A 16,428-nucleotide genomic window follows, 5' to 3' on the forward strand; every position below is an offset into this window, starting at 1 on the left:
AAGCTTACGTTCTAGTGACGGGGTAGACGATAAAAATTTTAAAAGGAAAGTACCATGTATATGCTATAGGTAAAAATAAAACAAGACAGGGGGACAGAAGATTCTGGTAGGGTTTGTGTTGCAATTTCAAGTAGGGTGACAAGAAACAGCCTCACGCTGAGAAGACGGCACAGGAGGTGAGGTCTGGGCGGAGGCCACCCAAGCAGAGTAAAGGGCAGATGTGGAAGTCCTGGGGCAAGAGCAGCCAGGCCGCTGAAGAACAAGAGGAGGCCAGTGTGGCCAGAGGAAGGAGAATGAGAAGCAGAGCCACAGAAGGTTACATTCAAGGGGTCGTAAGGAGCCAGACTAGGTGGGATCTTGTAGGCCACCCCAGGGGCTGTGGCTTTGGCTTTTCCGATGAGTAAGACGAGAAGCCACAGGACAGTTCTGAGCGGGGGTGACATGATGAACAAACATTTGAAGAGGGTCCCTCCTGGTCGTGTGCTGAGAACAGACTGTGTGTCTGTGTGTGCCCGGGGTGGGAAGGGGGACAAGGACGAAAACAAGGAGACTAGTTAGAAGGCGACACTCCAGCAGAGATAGGAAGGCAGCCTGCGTCAGGGTAGAGACAGTGGGAAACAGTTTGATTCTGGAACAATTCTCAAGCAGGGCCAGTAGGATCTGCTGGTGGACCGGACGTGGGATGTTTTTATTTTCAGTTGCCACACTGCTCAAGAGTCCTTTTAGACTATGAGGTTGTAAGGAAATTGTTAACCGCGGGAAGAGGCCTATCAGAGAAGATGAAAAGTAAGGGAAAATATTAGAGAATGGTTCTCAAGGACTCAAATCTCCAGCTTCCCAGGAGAAGCCAATGTTCTGAAGGAACCAACTGGCTAGGTTAATACAGCTCCAGTCCGGGGTCCTGGAAGCTGGGATAAACGGTGAGCATCACGTGGGAAGAAATACCCTACCTCAACCCTTGAACTTAGTACGGATCCACATCCGGTGCCAAACTACCTTAGTTTCTGTCCATTTTCCAAAACAGAAGATGAGGCTCGGGTTGTATTTCATCTACAAAATGAAGGGTCTCGAGGAACTACGGTTACTTTTTTCAGGCATGATAGTAGCACTGTGGTTACACTGTGGTTACAAACTGTCCCCGGTTTTTAGAAATGCATAATGAAATAGGCAAGGATGAAATTACATGGTGTTTCAGTTTCATTTAAAACATCTCAGCAAAATACAACCCGACACCCCAAAGGCAAATAATCCAATTAAACAACGGGTAGAAGAAACGAACAGAAACTTCTCCAGACAAGACATCCAAATGGCCAACAGACACACGAAAAGATGCTCAACATCGCTCATCATCAGGGAAACGCAAATCAAACCTACCATGAGATATCACCTCACGGCCGGCAGAATGACTAAAACCAAGAACACAAGAAACAACAAGTGTTGGCGAGGATGCTGAGAAAAAAGAATCCTCACGCGCCGTTCGTAGGAATGCGAACTGGTGCAGCCGCTCTGGAAAACAGTGTGGAGGTTCCTCAACAAATTAAATACAGAACTACCCTATGACCCAGGAATCACACCACCGGGTATTTACTCAAAATATTCACTACCTCAAAAGGATGCGTGCTCCCCTACGTTCATAGTAGCATTATTTGCAACAGCCAAACTATGGAGGCAGACGAAATATGCGTGAATGGAGACGCCATATGTATACACAAAAGAATATTATTCAGCCATAGAAAAGAATGACACCTGCCTTTTGTAACAACAGGATGGAGCTAGAGTATAATGCTAAGTGAAAAAACTCAGAGAAAGACAAATACCATATGACTTCGCTAGTATGTGGAATTAAAGAAGCAAACACACAAAAACCCAAAAGAGCAAAGGGGGGAAAAAGAGAGACAAAGAAACAGACTTCAGACTCTTAACTACAGAAAACAGACCGACAGCTACCAGAAGGGTGTGGAGGGGGGATGAATATAAAGAAGTGATGAGCATCGGGCATTGTATGGAATTGTTGAACCACTACATTGGACACCTGAAACTAATATAACTCTGTGTGTTAACTATACTAGGATTTAAAATTAAATTAAAAAAATTTTAGGGGCGCCTGGGCGGCTCAGTCGGTTAAGTGTCCGACTTCGGCTCAGGTCATGATGTCACAATTCGTGAGTGCAAGCCCTGTGTCGGGCTCTGTGCTGACAGCTCAGAGCCTGGAGCCTGCTTGGGATTCTGTGTCTCCCTCTCTCTGCCCCTCCCCGGCTCGCACTCTGTCTCTCTCAAAAATAAACATTAAAAACAAAACAAAACTTCAAAACAATCAGTAGATACGGACTTGGTGTCTTGATTCCCCTCCAACCCCTTTTCCTCAATTCTATCACCCTACATGATCGCCCTTCCTTTCCATCTCCTTCGTGTCCTTTCACAACCAAATCTGAAAAGACCTCATGTGTTGGGAGAGTAAAGGCAAAAGGTGACACAGAGAGGCAAAAATGGCTTTGATGAGATGTAAAAGTTAAATGTATCAGCAGCTGCTGCCTCTATGTCCCAAAACTCTGCATAAAGAGCCATCAACTAGGATTTCAGGCAGAGGCTATTCCTCAGCAATTTCAAAGTCCATGTTCCTTTTTCTTTTAAAAAACATTTTTAACACGCATTTATTTTTGAGAAGGAGAGACAGTCGGACCGACTGAGCCACCCAGGTGCCCCATCCATGTTCCTTTTTCTATCTTCAACTGCTACAAAATAGGTCTTTAAGTTCATTTCTTTTGCGAGAGAGAGCGAGCGCGCGCAGGGAAGGGGCAGAGAGAGGGGGACTGGGAATCCCACGCAGGCTCTGTGCCCACAGCGCAGGCCGTCCAACGGTGAGATCGTGACCTGAGCCGAACCAGAGTGGGCCGCTCAACCCACCGAGCCACCCCGGAGCCCCCAACGGCTAAAAAATACAAAAGATGCAACACCCGCTGATCCGTGTGCAGGAATAGGTTAACTCCTATCACGCAAGGCGGAAAACCACTAGAATTTCAACACAAACCTTAGCATAGAAACGGGACTGAAAAATAAGTATACTGATTCAGCGAACACAGCCAACAATGCACTTCCTTCATCAAAACGTAATAAAGCAGAATCTAGAGTCGGCTCTCCACACCCCTTGTCAAAAGGCACGAAGACGACGTAGAGAACAACGGAAGTCACGGTCGAGGTCCGCGAGGGGAAGCAGAGCGCCGGCGAAGGCACCCGCGCCGCTCACCTGCCGTCCCGCCGCCGCCTGGTCCCGGGGAGCCGGGCACTCGCCGCACCGCCGGCCCTGCTTGCGTCCGCGCGGTAAACCTTCTCAGCAGGTGAACCGAGGTGGTGACTGCTAGTTCTAAACTGTCTCAAAGTAAAAGGCTGCAAGCTAGTTTACAAAGAAAAAGAAAGAAAAAAAAAGAAACCCAAGCAGCCGCGGCGGCAGCCTCTCCGGGGCTGCCCGGACGCCGCGCTCTCCCGGCCCCCGGGCCCACGTCGCCCGGAGCGCCCACAGGACGCGGGGACGCGGATGCCGGGGGGGGAGGGGGGGGGTGCTGGGGGGTAGGGGCCCGCGTCGCCGGGAGCGCCCGCAGGACGCAGGGACGCGGAAGCCTGGGCCCGGTCGCGTCCGCAGGCTCCGGGAGCGGCCGTCGCGCCCACGTCGGGGAACCGCCGCGCGCCTGGCTCGCCGCCGACGGAGGCCGGGAAGGGCCGCAGCGCGTCGGAACGCGGGGCGCGTGGGAACCAGGGGCCCGCGCTGCACGCTGGCACGTGCGCGCCGCGTGAGGCGCACGTTCCTGGGGCGGGGCTTCCGTGAGTCGAGTCGCTGGCAGTGAGCCCCGGTCCTCCCAATGATCACTCTTCCCTTCTGACTTGACCTCCCCACGAGACATCCCAGACGTTTCTGGTTCCACATTCACTTCTTCGAAAAGACGCAAAGTAATCACTGTCAGACGGTCGGCATTTAACGTGTTGTTCATTGGCTACCTGCGGACGGCAGATCAGAACCCCTCCCTGCAGGTGCCGGTAGCTTTCGTGAAAATTAAGAGCAATTAAGGAACAGAACCTCTCTCCCGCTCTTCTTCGTCGCCCGGATCTGGGCACCGTGTCTTCCAACAACCGGCCCTCTCCGAGTCCCAAAACCACTGCCCTTACAGTCCAGCCTCCCACCTCGTTTCTGACTGCCCTCTCTCTCATTCCAGACCATCCTGTCTCCTCTCCAGAATTAGTCCTTCCCCCTGAAACCACACCTGATTAGCACGATACGATCAGTAACCTCCTGTAGTTCCCTTATTAAACCCAAACACGATCTAGGACCCCAGGGTGCCATCATCGAGGTACCCAGTTCTAAGTCAAGCTTCTCATTTGCACTTCATTGAGCTTCCTGCCACAGTCCAGTTCATCTACTGGGACAAACAGGGCTTTCCCATCTCTATGCCTTTCCTTACGGCTCTTTCTCCAGACCTTGCCAGGGGCCAGCTTAAGGGGCCCAGTCCTGGTCCTTGGTAAGTTACGTAACATCTGTAAACTTCAATTTTTTTCATCCCATTATGTAAGCAATTAAAGGACTCAAATGTGTGAAAAGATCTTTTCTTCTAGCACCCAGTTATTATGTGATTATCCAAGTATTCTGTGCTTTGCTCCTTCTAACCCCACTCCACCCCTACCCTTCTGAGCCTCCACTATGAACTATTCACTGGAGAACCTACTACATGCTAGGTGCTGTGGAGAATATATTGGTTTTCATTTTTTTGTTATCAAATGTATTGTATAATTACATGCAGACCAATGGAGAAATGCATCTTAAATCTATGAGGAAAGGTTTGTTTTCCTTGAAGAATGGACTTTTTTTTTCTTTCCAAATACTAAGTAAGCAAATGCTCTATTCACTTTACTCACGTTAGTTGCCAGAATGCTCAGTTTGTATCCCTACCTGGATGACTCAAGCATGCCAAAAGTTGTCCTGATCTTGGTCTTCCAGGCTTTCTCCTTTCCCTAATGCTGATTTGTATGTGTGTTTGTTTTTCTATTTTATCATATGTTGTAAGCTATCTTGAGTCCTTTTTGATACATGATAGAGTTGTAATATAATAGACGGCTCTTGCCTATTACTGAGGTTAGAAGAAATGTCTCCTAATCTAATGGATGGTGATCCCAGGCTTCCATTTCTGGTAATGGACTTACAGACCCTGCAGGGGATGAAATGAAAGGCTACAGGCCAATGTGAAGCAGTAGAATGATAACAATTAGCATTTATTGAGCGCTTACTTTGTCAGCCACTGTTTTCATCACTTTACATGAATAAACTCATTTCATTCGTTCCTTACAACAGTCCCATGAGATGGAAAGCCAAGACGCCAGCATCCCAGAGCTCTAAAGGACACTTAGTCCCAAGAGTGAATTTACATAATTCCAAGTAGGACGAAAAGGACCAAAATATTTATGAGGTCATCTCACCAGTCAAAAGACTAAAGACACTGCACTATTAAATTAAACCCTCCTGGTTTAGATTAAAACGAGAGTGCAGACCTGCATTGTACCATGTGTTAGATGGGGCTTCTGAGAGATTTAAGACAATTTCTAACTTCAAAAGTTTATGGAAAAAAAGCACCTGAAAGGATCTGAGAACAGAATAAGAAAGTGTGTAATGTAGGAAAATACACGCAAACCATCACTGCAAAGGACTTCTTTTTTAATGTTTATTTTTGAGAGAGAGTGTGAGTGGGGGAGGGGCAGAGAGAGAGAGAGACACAGAATCTGAAGCAGTCTTCAGACTCTGAGCCGTCAGCACAGAGCCGGACACGGGTCTCAATCTCACGAACCACGAGATCATGACCCGAGCCGAAGTCAGACACTCAACCGACTGAGCCACCCAGGCGCCCCTTCTGCAAAGGACTTCTCAGGTGGGGAACTAGAAGTGTCAGTGGGGGCAGACTTGAGTGTGGATAGGATTTCCAGAGACACAAGGAAAAAAGCAGGAGGTGTAAAAGGGTGCCACAGAATAGTTTGAAAAGAAGCCAAGTGTGAACAGAGGGTGTGGTAGGGACAAAGGACAGGTCTGCCCACGGATACCGGGCAGTAATGGAAAATAAGGAAATGGACCTAACTGTGGAAGGCCTTGAAGTTACAGTCTGACCTTTTTCCCAGGGACAATGAGAACTGTGGACTCTTCAGACAAGGTGATTGTTTAGTCAGGCATCGAGCTGGAGACAGGGAGACAAGGGCAATGGTGTTTACTCTCACAATCTGGGCCCAAACTCCTGAGGCCCCGGCAGCAGCAGTTAAGAACAGAGAGAGAAATCAACTCGTAAGCCATTTCAGATAAAACCTAGCCAACTGATTACCTGGGATAAGGCGGGCAATAATCACAGGGCATTTAGGGACTGCTCAGCACTTTGGATGCTTTAAAGGGATCTAAAGAAAGGTTTGTGTCTTCAAGAAGCTTACAACCTCATTGAATAACCTCAAGTATTATGGCCCGATAAAATGAGACTATTCTGGTCTAATTCTTGCCCAAAGTTATAGAGCTCATCACTGTGTAATCAGAGAATGTTGGGAGGTAGGGAAAGTGTGGATCAGCACACAATCATGGATCCCAGCAGAAGCGCAAATGTTAAGGCCTAAGAGTGGCCAAAAGTGCCAATTCTGCAAATGTCAAGTAGGAAAAAGACTAAGAAATAGGCACTGAATTTGTCCTTGAGAGATCAGCTCTACAGGATCAGTGAGCATTAGGGCCAGAGGGCCGAAGCTTCATGAAGTCTGTAAGCAAAAGAAAAATTTAAAAACTAGGGCAGCATTTTTTCTAAATAATGGAAAAATTAAACGTTAAGTGTCAGGACATTCTTGGTAAGGAAGAGATAAAATACTACTAGGATTAATTAAGCACATTAGTAGAACCATGGTTTATACTTTGAGGAAAATATGCTACAGCAAAAAAGGTTTAAGAGAAAAACCTGTCCTTGTAAGATGAGGGACTGAATTTGCCTCAACACTATTATCACCAAACCAGTGGGAAGTGTTTTGTCCTGTTCTGAAGCCAGCTCCTTCTCTTCTGTGAGTAGAGCCAGCATCTCTCTCTGTCTCTCTCTCTCTCTCTCTCCCTCTCTCTCTCTCTCTCTCTCTCTCACACACACACACACACACACACACACACACACACACACAGGATTTCCTCTTAAGTAGAGGGGCTGACGTGGTCGGGAAACAGAAGGTTCACTGACTGTTCAGGGAGCCAAGCCCTGCGGAACAGATAAAGTGAGCAAATACAAGGTGTCAGGTAGGAGGTCTATACTCTAAGTCTGGAGTCCTCCAGAATAGTGGGGGATGGAACGTGTTGGCTTCTGAAAGTCATCCCCTTGTCTTGATCAGTCCTTTGAGCATCAAGGAAGGAAGGCAGGAAGGCTAACTTGAAATTGGCTTCTGGCCAGCTAGTAGAGGGGGGACTTCCAAGACGTGTAGCGACAGGAAGTCACGCCGCGTGCTCTTACGCTGCCATCAACGAGAGCTCAGATGTTACCCTTTCGCGTGAAGCTGCTGATGTCTGATGAGAGTTGAACTCTGACTGAAGGCTTTCCCACAGTCGTTACATTTGTACGGCTTCTCTCTCGTGTGAGTTCTCTGGTGAACGATGAGGGAGGAGCTCCGACCGAAGCCCTTCCCGCACTCTCCACACTCATGGGGCTTTTCTCCGGTGTGGATCCTCTGGTGTTCGCTAAGGGACGAGCTTCTGCTGAACACCTTCCCGCAGCCGCTGCACGCGTAGGGGCTGTCCCCGGTGTGCGTCCTCTGGTGCTCAACGAGGGAGGAGATCCAGCTGAAAGCTCTCCCGCATTCGCGACACGCGTACGGGTTCTCGCCGGTGTGTGTGCGCTGATGCTGAATTACGGTTGACCGGTCACCGAAGGCTTTCCCGCACTCGTTACATTTGTAAGGTCTTTCTTGGGTGTGAGTTCGCTGATGCTGACTGAGGTTAGTGCTTCGGCTAAAGGCTTTCCCGCACGCACCGCATTCATACGGTTTCTCTCCCGTGTGGATCCTCCGGTGTAGACTAAGGTGAGTACTCCGGCTGAAAGCCTTTCCACACTCACCGCATTCATACGGCTTCTCTCCAGTGTGAGTTCTCTGATGTTCGAGAAGGTGTGTGCTTCGGCTGAAGGTTTTCCCACACTCGTGGCATTCAAAAGGCTTTTCTCCACCATGAGTTCTACTGTGGACCATAAGGTCTGACTGGTAACTGAAGGCTTTGCCACATTCATTGCATTTACAGGGTTTCTTCTGCGGGAAGAGTTTTTGGTGTTGAATTAAGTCTGAATTGTCTTCGAAGTGTTTTCTAGATATGGGGGATCTAGCTCCCTCTGGAGTTTTCTGCTGAGTATTAACTTCTGAGCTCGGGCTAAATTCACTAGATTCGGGACCTCTCTCCCTCGTGAAAATTTCCTTGAGGGTCACTGACACTTTTCTGATCGCTGTTTTCCCAAAAGAAGATGTCTTCCGTACGGGACATTTTGTCTGCCTTGACAACTGGCCCCCACTTTTACAGGCTTCTTCATTCGTACGACCTTGGGCAGTCTTCCCTCTGAGACCTTCCATTGCTGACCCTGAAAACTCTATTCTTCGGCAATAGTCTGATTGGTGTTGATGCTTTGGCTCAGTTCAAATCTCCCTATCTGAAAGACATTTAAAGTGCAAACGTCACCTGCCTCACCTGCCTCTAGTGTGGAGACCAAGGGAAAGAAGCCATCAGGGGAAAAAAAAAAAAAAAAGACAGCAAATTTGCAATTCACACCTAGTGTCAGCTTTCAGTGGGGAGAAAATAAAAAGGGACACTTGAAGGGAAGTGCACAGGGGCAGAAAAGCTAGCAGGCCAAGATCCTATAATAGGCATGGTGAGCACAGAGACATCAAGAAGCAGGGGGAGGGAGGCGGGTACTATGCTGAGCCAAAAAAATGGAAATGAGCAGGTAGACCAGCTGATGAGTGGAGAGCAGGGCCTCGAAAGGACAATGAGCTGTTAGTTACTGCAGCCGATGAGTGGTAGTAAATGGGAAGAAGGGAAGGGGTGAGAACAGACTCAGTGTAGAAGAGAGCCCCTCTGAAAAAGCAAAAAGTGCAGGATGACTCTATCAAGCGTGAATGCAATCATTCTCTTGGCCCTGAGAGACAACAGGATTTAAGTAACTACAGCACTGCCACTGCCACGGGTCCCCCAGCCCTCCCTCCAACCGGTTAGGTGTTCTGAGCAAGTCTACTACCCGAGACTATCCGAGTTCATCTCCACAGAGGTCATCTAGGCCAGCTCGCGTGTGACAAACAGAAAGCAGACTGGGTAGTCAGTCACCTGGCGAATTACAAGAGCTTGGACTGGAACTGACGTCTCCTAAGTATCACATTGGCGGTCTTTTCAATGATATCACTCACCTAGACAGGGATTTTCGGTCACTGAAGATCCGGCATCCACCGCTGTCTCCTCCCTCCGACCGAATGACCAAAGCAGTTCACATGCTGGGATTCCTGCTGATGGGAAATGATGTAACACAGGGCTAGTCAGATCTCGGTCTTAATGCTTCGATGTACAGAAAAGACACTGCCGACTTTCAGAGTCTGTGGCAGGAGGGGCTGGCGAAAACGGCTGTGTGACAGGAGCTAAAACTGGGCTCCAAAAGGTTATATACATCCGCATCAGAATCCCTTCTAGAGCTTGTTGCTCGAGATATCTTGGCTTTGCCTCAGGCCTAGCAGGTATGATATGGGGCCCAGACATTTGTATTTAGTAAGTTCTTCTAACTTAACAAGTAGAACTGTCCCCAAAGAACCTTAGAAACCTACTCTAAGTGGCCTGAGAAATGTGCTGGCTGAAACCAGCCTCCCCCCCACCCGACATTCCTCATGTAGGAGGGTCTAGAACAGAAGCTCCGCTTCCCACAGACTTCCTGCTGCCGGCAGGGCCGGCACTTCCCAAGGATCTCAAGGCTCCCAGGTACTAGGCGGCTAGCTTCTCAGACGCGCCCTGTTAAACAGCCGGCACCCCACAGACTGCCTGGCACCAAGCGGTCTATTTACGCCCCGCCGACAGGGCTGTGCTTACACTGGCTCGTAAGGGAAGAGCGGCAAGGCCCTCTGCCGGGACGCTGACCCGTGCCGAGTGACCGGCGGAGCACCCCACAACCTAACCCCACAACCTTCCTGCTGGGAAAATGGGAGAATGTGGGAATCCGCGGCTTTTCTTCTCCCCCATCTCTGGACTCCCAAGTTTCCCCACTGAAGCTTTTTCTTTAAGCCATTCTCGCGTGGACTCATCTGGAGCCCCTGTGCTCGACAACAGGCTGCAAACCGTGTAACGTTCCCCCTAATGCTTCTGCTCACACATCTGCCGGGTTAGGAGATGATCTGGTTTCACAGGTATTTCCTTTCTCGTAGACCAGGAACCTCCCAGATGTGAGGGTGAATGGAGGACATCCACCAAGAAGTCACGCAGGGTGAGCCTCGAGGGCAGTGTGATGATGCCGTCTGTATCCAAGAGGGCTGCTGTCTGTATCCAGGGTGATGCCGTCTGTATCCACCTTTGCCAAAAACCTGCCTTTCAGCTGGAAACAGGGAACACGGAAGCCCTACCACCAGGCTGAATAAGAGGCTAACTCTTTTTGGTCCTTGAGGCACAAATCCAGTTACATACCTGATGCCTCCTCCCTTAACCGGGCTTTGCCCCCCTGCTGGCGGGCCGGCTGGCCCGCAGTCTTGCGGCCCAGACCCTTTAGCTACTCTAGCATTACTTTGTTGGCGGTTCACTGCTACTTCTCTCTCTTATTACAGTAATCCTCCTCGGGAAAGTTTGGGGAATCGGTGAGCGTTTTTTGATTTTGTTTTTTTCTTTTTCACTGTCCCGTTGACTGGATAGTGCTATTGGAATTTAGTGCAGGTCAGGGATAATGGGCATTCCCGCAAAACAAAAAATGTTCCCGATCCTGTGAGACTTTCAAAAAAGTTGTTAATAGTTACCTAATGCTGCTTTACATACAGATACAAAATGTTTTGCACAGCTTTGATATATATTGGAAAATTAAGGAAATACACTTCTTTTTCTTTGGATATTAGGAAGTGTTCACCATTCCAGGAAACTCAAACCACTCACGGTATTGAATTCACAGATATGCCATTCGTTTACCGGGCTGTATTTGTAGCTGTTGTCTTCACAGTGATTCTATAGATGCTGCCACCTACTTCATCCAGCCTTTAAGTGCTGCAATAGTAATAGTACCATCCTAATAAGTTACTTTCCTTTATGTCATAGGTAATGTGTTGATATTTTGGAAGTTACATCTATAGGTCATTACTATTATTTGTAAGTTTTACTTCAGGATGATGAAGGGGACGGTAGGTCTGAAAGGAGGAGAAATACTTCTCTAGCGAAATGGAACGAAAATGGTAACAGTTGCACGTGCGTGTCACAGCAGGTAAATTACAAAGCCTCTAAAGCCAAGTCCTCGTCCCCAGCAGAAGCCCTTGAACATATGAGAGCACCTGCACGGCCACAAAGGTGATGTGGAAGTGGGACTTCTGTCCGTAGTGGAATGTGACCACGTTATTACATATTATAGTCCATCCTGGAGAAAAGACACTGTTGAGAAAATATTTACGTTTGGGGGGATTTGTTTAAGGTTTTCCCCTCAACCAGGAAGATCTGAAATTTGAAGATCTTTATATTAGAACCATGCAAACATAGGCTATCTAAAGTAAACAGAATATCCTGAACAGAGAAAGAACTAGGACAGAATTCAAAGGAGATGGCCGGTTTGAGGTCAAGTGTCTCCCTCACACTCACTAATACCTTGGCGATTGGTAAAAGGAGCCAGTGTTATATCAGGGCATCTATAAATCAATTCATTTATTCCGGTAGTACAAGTGTCGCCAAACGTAGTTGTTCTGGCATTTCAAATAAGCTCACTACATGTGTAACTGTACCATGCATTTTACGTTTGTATATGTGGCATGTGTGACCGATACATAGAAACCCCACTGGGGAACGTTTCTACATTAAAAAAAGGAATTTGGGGGTGCCTGGGTGGCTCAGTCAGTTAAGCGTCCGACTTCGGCTCAGGTCATGATCTCGCGGTCCGTGAGTTCGAGCCCCGCGTCGGGCTCTGGGCGGACAGCTCAGAGCCCGGAGCCTGTTTCGGATTCTGTGTCTCCCTCTCTCTCTCACCCTCCCCCGTTCATGCTCTGTCTCTCCCTGTCTCAAAAATAAATAAACATTAAAAAAAGGAATTTGGAGCGCCTGGGTGGCTCAGTTGGTTAAACATCCGGCTTCGGCTCAGGTCACGATCTCGAGGCTTGTGAGTTCAAGCCCTGCGTCGGGCTCTATGCTGACAGCTCAGAGTCTGGAGCCTGCTTTGGATTCTGTGTCTCCCTCTGTCTCTGCACCTCCCCCTACTTGCGCGCGCGCTCTCTCTCTCAAAACTAAGACATTTAAAAAATTTTTTTTAAAAAAGGAACTTAACTTGGAAGCTCTTGAGGTCTTTTGTGTCTGCTTATTGTAAGCACTTTTATGAATGTTGACTCATTTATGCCTCCCATCAGTGAGGGGGATACTATGATTATTCCCACAATACAACACAGGAAGAATTTGAGGTACAGAGAGGTTAAGTAATTGGCCCAAGGCCAAGTGATAAATGCTAGACTCAGACTCACTAAAGACGAATGCCTCAGTTGCACTTTTTACTCCTGTGGCCCCTAAAAGGCCAAGAAACTAACCTCTACAGATACCGGGATACCAGCATGACCTTGACCGCAGAGCACCATGGAGGTTTAGAGAGTGCCTGTCTCTAAAAGGTGATCACCCTGAGAGGCTGCAGTAAGTCCCAAGCACGCTCAAGCCCTAACCCTGCAGCCTGAGGATCAAATCCGCCGGCCCACAGTGCAGGTGGCATCCTTGGCAGCAATCGGCAAAATACCAGATGGAAGCCCTGTGGTGTAAGCATTCACCAGGTAGTCTGGAATTTGGTCACAGCTCTGTTGGTAGCTATATAAAAACCTGGGGAAAACCACCAATCTGGTTTTATGTCTCTCCATATGTCAAATGAAGATGTTAGACTTGATTTTGGTCCAAAGGTCTCGGATTCCTGGAGTTTAATTTTAGGTCCCAAACGCTAAGGGACACTGTCTGCCTAGACTAAGGGGATGAGACTAGAATGAACCTTGTCTTTTTCAAAGCACCAGAGAAATGTGAGAGCCTAAGGTCCATGTGTCAGATGAAACCATTCAAGAAACAGGCCAAGAGGCTGTGTTCTTCAATCACCTGATGACGAAACAGACCAAAGGAGTGGAGAGCGAGGCATTAAGGGCGGTCGGCAGGCAAACAATGGCGAGTCCCATCCGGGGCAAAATTGGGCAGAGTCACCTGAAGGAAGTTCTTGAAAAGAGAAATAAGTGTATCCCCTGCTTGGTGAGATGACAGACGTTCAGAAAAGAATCCTTCCCTTACATGGGCTGGAGCTCTTCTGGGAGGACAGACAGCTGCCTTTCCCTCTTCTGCTTCCTCCTGGCTTTCTGTTTGTCCAAAAGCAAAGCTGGCAGAGGTCTTCTCCTGGGCAGCCAGAACCACTGGTCTAGCAACGACCACCTCTGGCTAGCTGAACGCAACCTTAAGGGTTACGAGGTAAAACAAATGCCTAAAAGCAATCCTTCCTCCTCCCAGAGACAGAAACAGGACAATACACACGGATGTCTGACCTTAAGTCCCTAATTCTTTAATGACCAAAGGTAAAGGAGGTGGATCTGGGCCAAGCCTAAACTCTTCCTAAACTCTCTAGGTGAATGGAGGCATATAATCCAGCCTCTCTGTCAATTTCCTCACATGAGGGTGCGAGCGACGGCAGTCTCTTACTTCCCCCTGGGGATCAATACAGAAGGCAGCTGCCACCGCTCCACCATCACAGGGCTGTGCATCCCTGGGCGGGTCACTCGCCTTCCTGAAAATCTGGTCACACACTGTAAAACGGTGTAACTACTACCTGCTTTTCTCACAAAGCTTCTGTTAATGTTACAAGTTAAAAGGTAGCAAAGCATTTATAATAAGGAATATCAGACACAACATAAGGAGACATACCTCAAATGAAGTAATTTTAAAATCGTGCTGGTGTACACTTAAGGGAAGTTGCTCTCAGGGGCACCTGGGTGGCTCAGTCGGTTGAGCATCCAACTTCGGCTCAGGTCATGATCTCGCGGTTCGTGAGTTCAAGCTCCACGTCGGGCTCTGTGCTGACAGCTCAGAGCCTGGAGCGTGCTTCAGATTCTGTGACTCCCTCTTTCTCCACCCCACCCCTGCTTGTGCTCTGTCCCTCTCTTTCAAAATGAATAAACATTAAAAAATAAATAAAAAAGGGAAGTTGCTCTCAGAGAACTGGTGAGGTCCCCTCCAGCGGCTGCTGCTCTAGCGCCTGGACAGATCCCGGCTTTGGAGGATGCACACCAAGGCATGACTGGGCTGTGTGACCCAAGTCTCAGGGAGGAACCCCCAGATTTCAGAGAGGGCAGGTCACTGGATCTCCCCAAGGTTAGGGCCATGCCCTTACCCAGATTTCCCTCCAAGGGATTTCTCGACCATAGTGTGGGAAGTCGCCTCCCATTTTCTCTTTTCCTCCTTCCTTCCTCATCCTCTCCTTTTCTGGGTCACCTCCCTGCTTTATGGATCCTGCGTCCCTTCCAAATCCTTTTCTCAAGCAGAGCAGTCACAAGCGCCCCAATCTTCCCAGCGCTGGCCACCTCCTGTTACCCTAACCATCCGAAATTCTTCTGCCCATGCCACTTCTTCTTAGAATCAACTTGGAATCCAGCAAGAACGCTCGCTTAGCTCTGCTCCCTTCAGTGTTAAAAATTTATGTCATTCGGAAGGAAGCAGGTTCGGAAGGTTCTGGAACCGCTCTTCTCCAGGTGCTCTGTTTTGTAGTATTTCAGCTGGACTGCTTGCTGGAGCCTTTGCCAGCGCGCAAAGGAATCCGCACGAGGGCCTGGGCAGCCTCAGTTCAACCCTAGAACGGAGCGAAGTCCTGAGACCGACTGCAAAATGGTCTTCAGGCAACAGCGTTCGGGGAAATCGGCTCAAAATAATAGCAGATCACACGATTCGATGCACAGAATTTGTCAATACCTCCACCAATTAATAAACTACCATATCAAAGTACGAACCGTCACCATCGGAACCACAAAATGGGGACTACTACTCACAAGATCCGTAACATCATGGAAGGTGCTTCATCTCTGTGCCTCAGTTTCCTCATCTGCAACATGGGAGCAAGAACAGTGCATGTCACGGGGTTAATGCGAGGACAAGAGGAGTCGGTCCAGGTGGAAAAACGCTTGGACCAGTGAACAGCACACGGCAAGCACCGGGGACACCCCAGTCGCCCGGCTGAGCCGAGAGGGGAGCGGAACGCAACTCGGGTGCTGAGCTGGTGGCGGGGACGCACCCCGAGACCACCCCCCCACCCCCCGCCGACCGCGCAGCCCCAGGACCAGCCTGCCCCCCACCCCCACCCCGGCCCCCCGCAGCCAGCGTCCCCGCCCCCGCGGCCACACCACCCGTGCTCTCCGCGACACCGCTTCCCGGAGCCTCCAGGCCCAGCCGCCCAGGCCCGGCCCCGGGCCCCGCGCGCGGCACTCACCGGCCGCCTCCGGCCGCGCGCCGGGACACACCCGGGGCCGGGCCCGCGCGGTGACGGAACCGGAGTGTGCGCGGCGCTCGAGGAAGCCGGAAGGGTTAGCGGGGAGCCCTCGCGTCGACTCCCACGCTTCCCGGTTTGCGGGGTAGCAGCGCCTCGGCGCTCGCGCTCCGGGCGGAGCCCGGCTGCGCGGACGCGGCCTCACCCTGCGCTGACGAGCCGACGCCGGACGGAGCGGGCGGGGCGCGCGGGCGGCGCGGGCGGCTCTGCGCCTGCGCCCCAGCGCTCGGCCCCTCCCGTCGGGCGCGAGGCTGAGGGAGGCGTCGGGGGCCCTGAGCGCCTCTGTGCCTTCCGCACGGCGCAGCGCAGACCAGGGGTGCCCGGTGTTACCCAGCGCACCCGGACCACCGGGCAGGACGCAGATCCCCAGGCTTCGCGCTCCAAGGTGTCCCCCTGGGTCCGAGGAGGGGCGCCGGGACGCGGCATTTCCGGTGCGCATCGCTCGTTCTCCCGATGCCGGCGTCCCCGACCCGCCCCGGACAGACAGGCTTCCTCGCCCAGCCTGGACGCCGGACCCCACCGGGAGCCGGAGAGATGGGTGAAATCAGGACCCTACCCTGGTTTTTCTCAGATAAAAACCCAGCTTTTATCACACACGAAATAATTTTTTAGTCTATGGGTTCATTTTCCCCCTAAATTATTTGTCAGAACCTCAACGTTGGAAGATGCGTTCGAATTCATCTACACCATGAGTACACTACCCAGCCAAGCC

General features: G+C 50.0%; 1 protein-coding gene across 5 annotated transcripts; it reads right to left on the reverse strand.

Annotated features, from left to right (window-relative positions):
- Positions 1 to 5,227: 5,227 nt before the first annotated feature.
- Positions 5,228 to 15,856, reverse strand: ZNF391 (zinc finger protein 391). 5 transcript variants are annotated; one of them, XM_047858574.1, is made up of 4 exons: positions 15,660 to 15,856; positions 15,223 to 15,275; positions 9,421 to 9,513; positions 5,228 to 8,669 (listed from the first exon to the last, which is right to left on the reverse strand). In XM_047858574.1, exon 4 carries the CDS (start codon positions 8,590 to 8,592, stop codon positions 7,516 to 7,518), a length of 1,077 nt encoding a protein of 358 aa, XP_047714530.1. In that variant the 5' UTR covers positions 8,593 to 8,669; positions 9,421 to 9,513; positions 15,223 to 15,275; positions 15,660 to 15,856; the 3' UTR covers positions 5,228 to 7,515. The 5 variants fall into 5 exon arrangements, with proteins under 5 accessions (XP_047714530.1, XP_047714531.1, XP_047714533.1 ...); XM_047858575.1 differs by having other exon boundaries at positions 9,421 to 9,516; XM_047858577.1 differs by lacking the exons at positions 15,223 to 15,275; positions 15,660 to 15,856 and adding an exon at positions 14,105 to 14,162 and having other exon boundaries at positions 9,421 to 9,516.
- Positions 15,857 to 16,428: the final 572 nt, after the last annotated feature.

This window comes from Prionailurus viverrinus, chromosome B2 (genome assembly GCF_022837055.1).
Source record: "Prionailurus viverrinus isolate Anna chromosome B2, UM_Priviv_1.0, whole genome shotgun sequence".
NCBI classification, from domain to species: Eukaryota; Metazoa; Chordata; class Mammalia; order Carnivora; family Felidae; genus Prionailurus; species Prionailurus viverrinus.

What these genes read in the sequence shown, in the direction of transcription:
- ZNF391 (XM_047858574.1), bottom strand. Translation starts at nt 8,592, where the DNA reads ATGGAAGGTCTCAGAGGGAAGACTGCCCAAGGTCGTACGAATGAAGAA.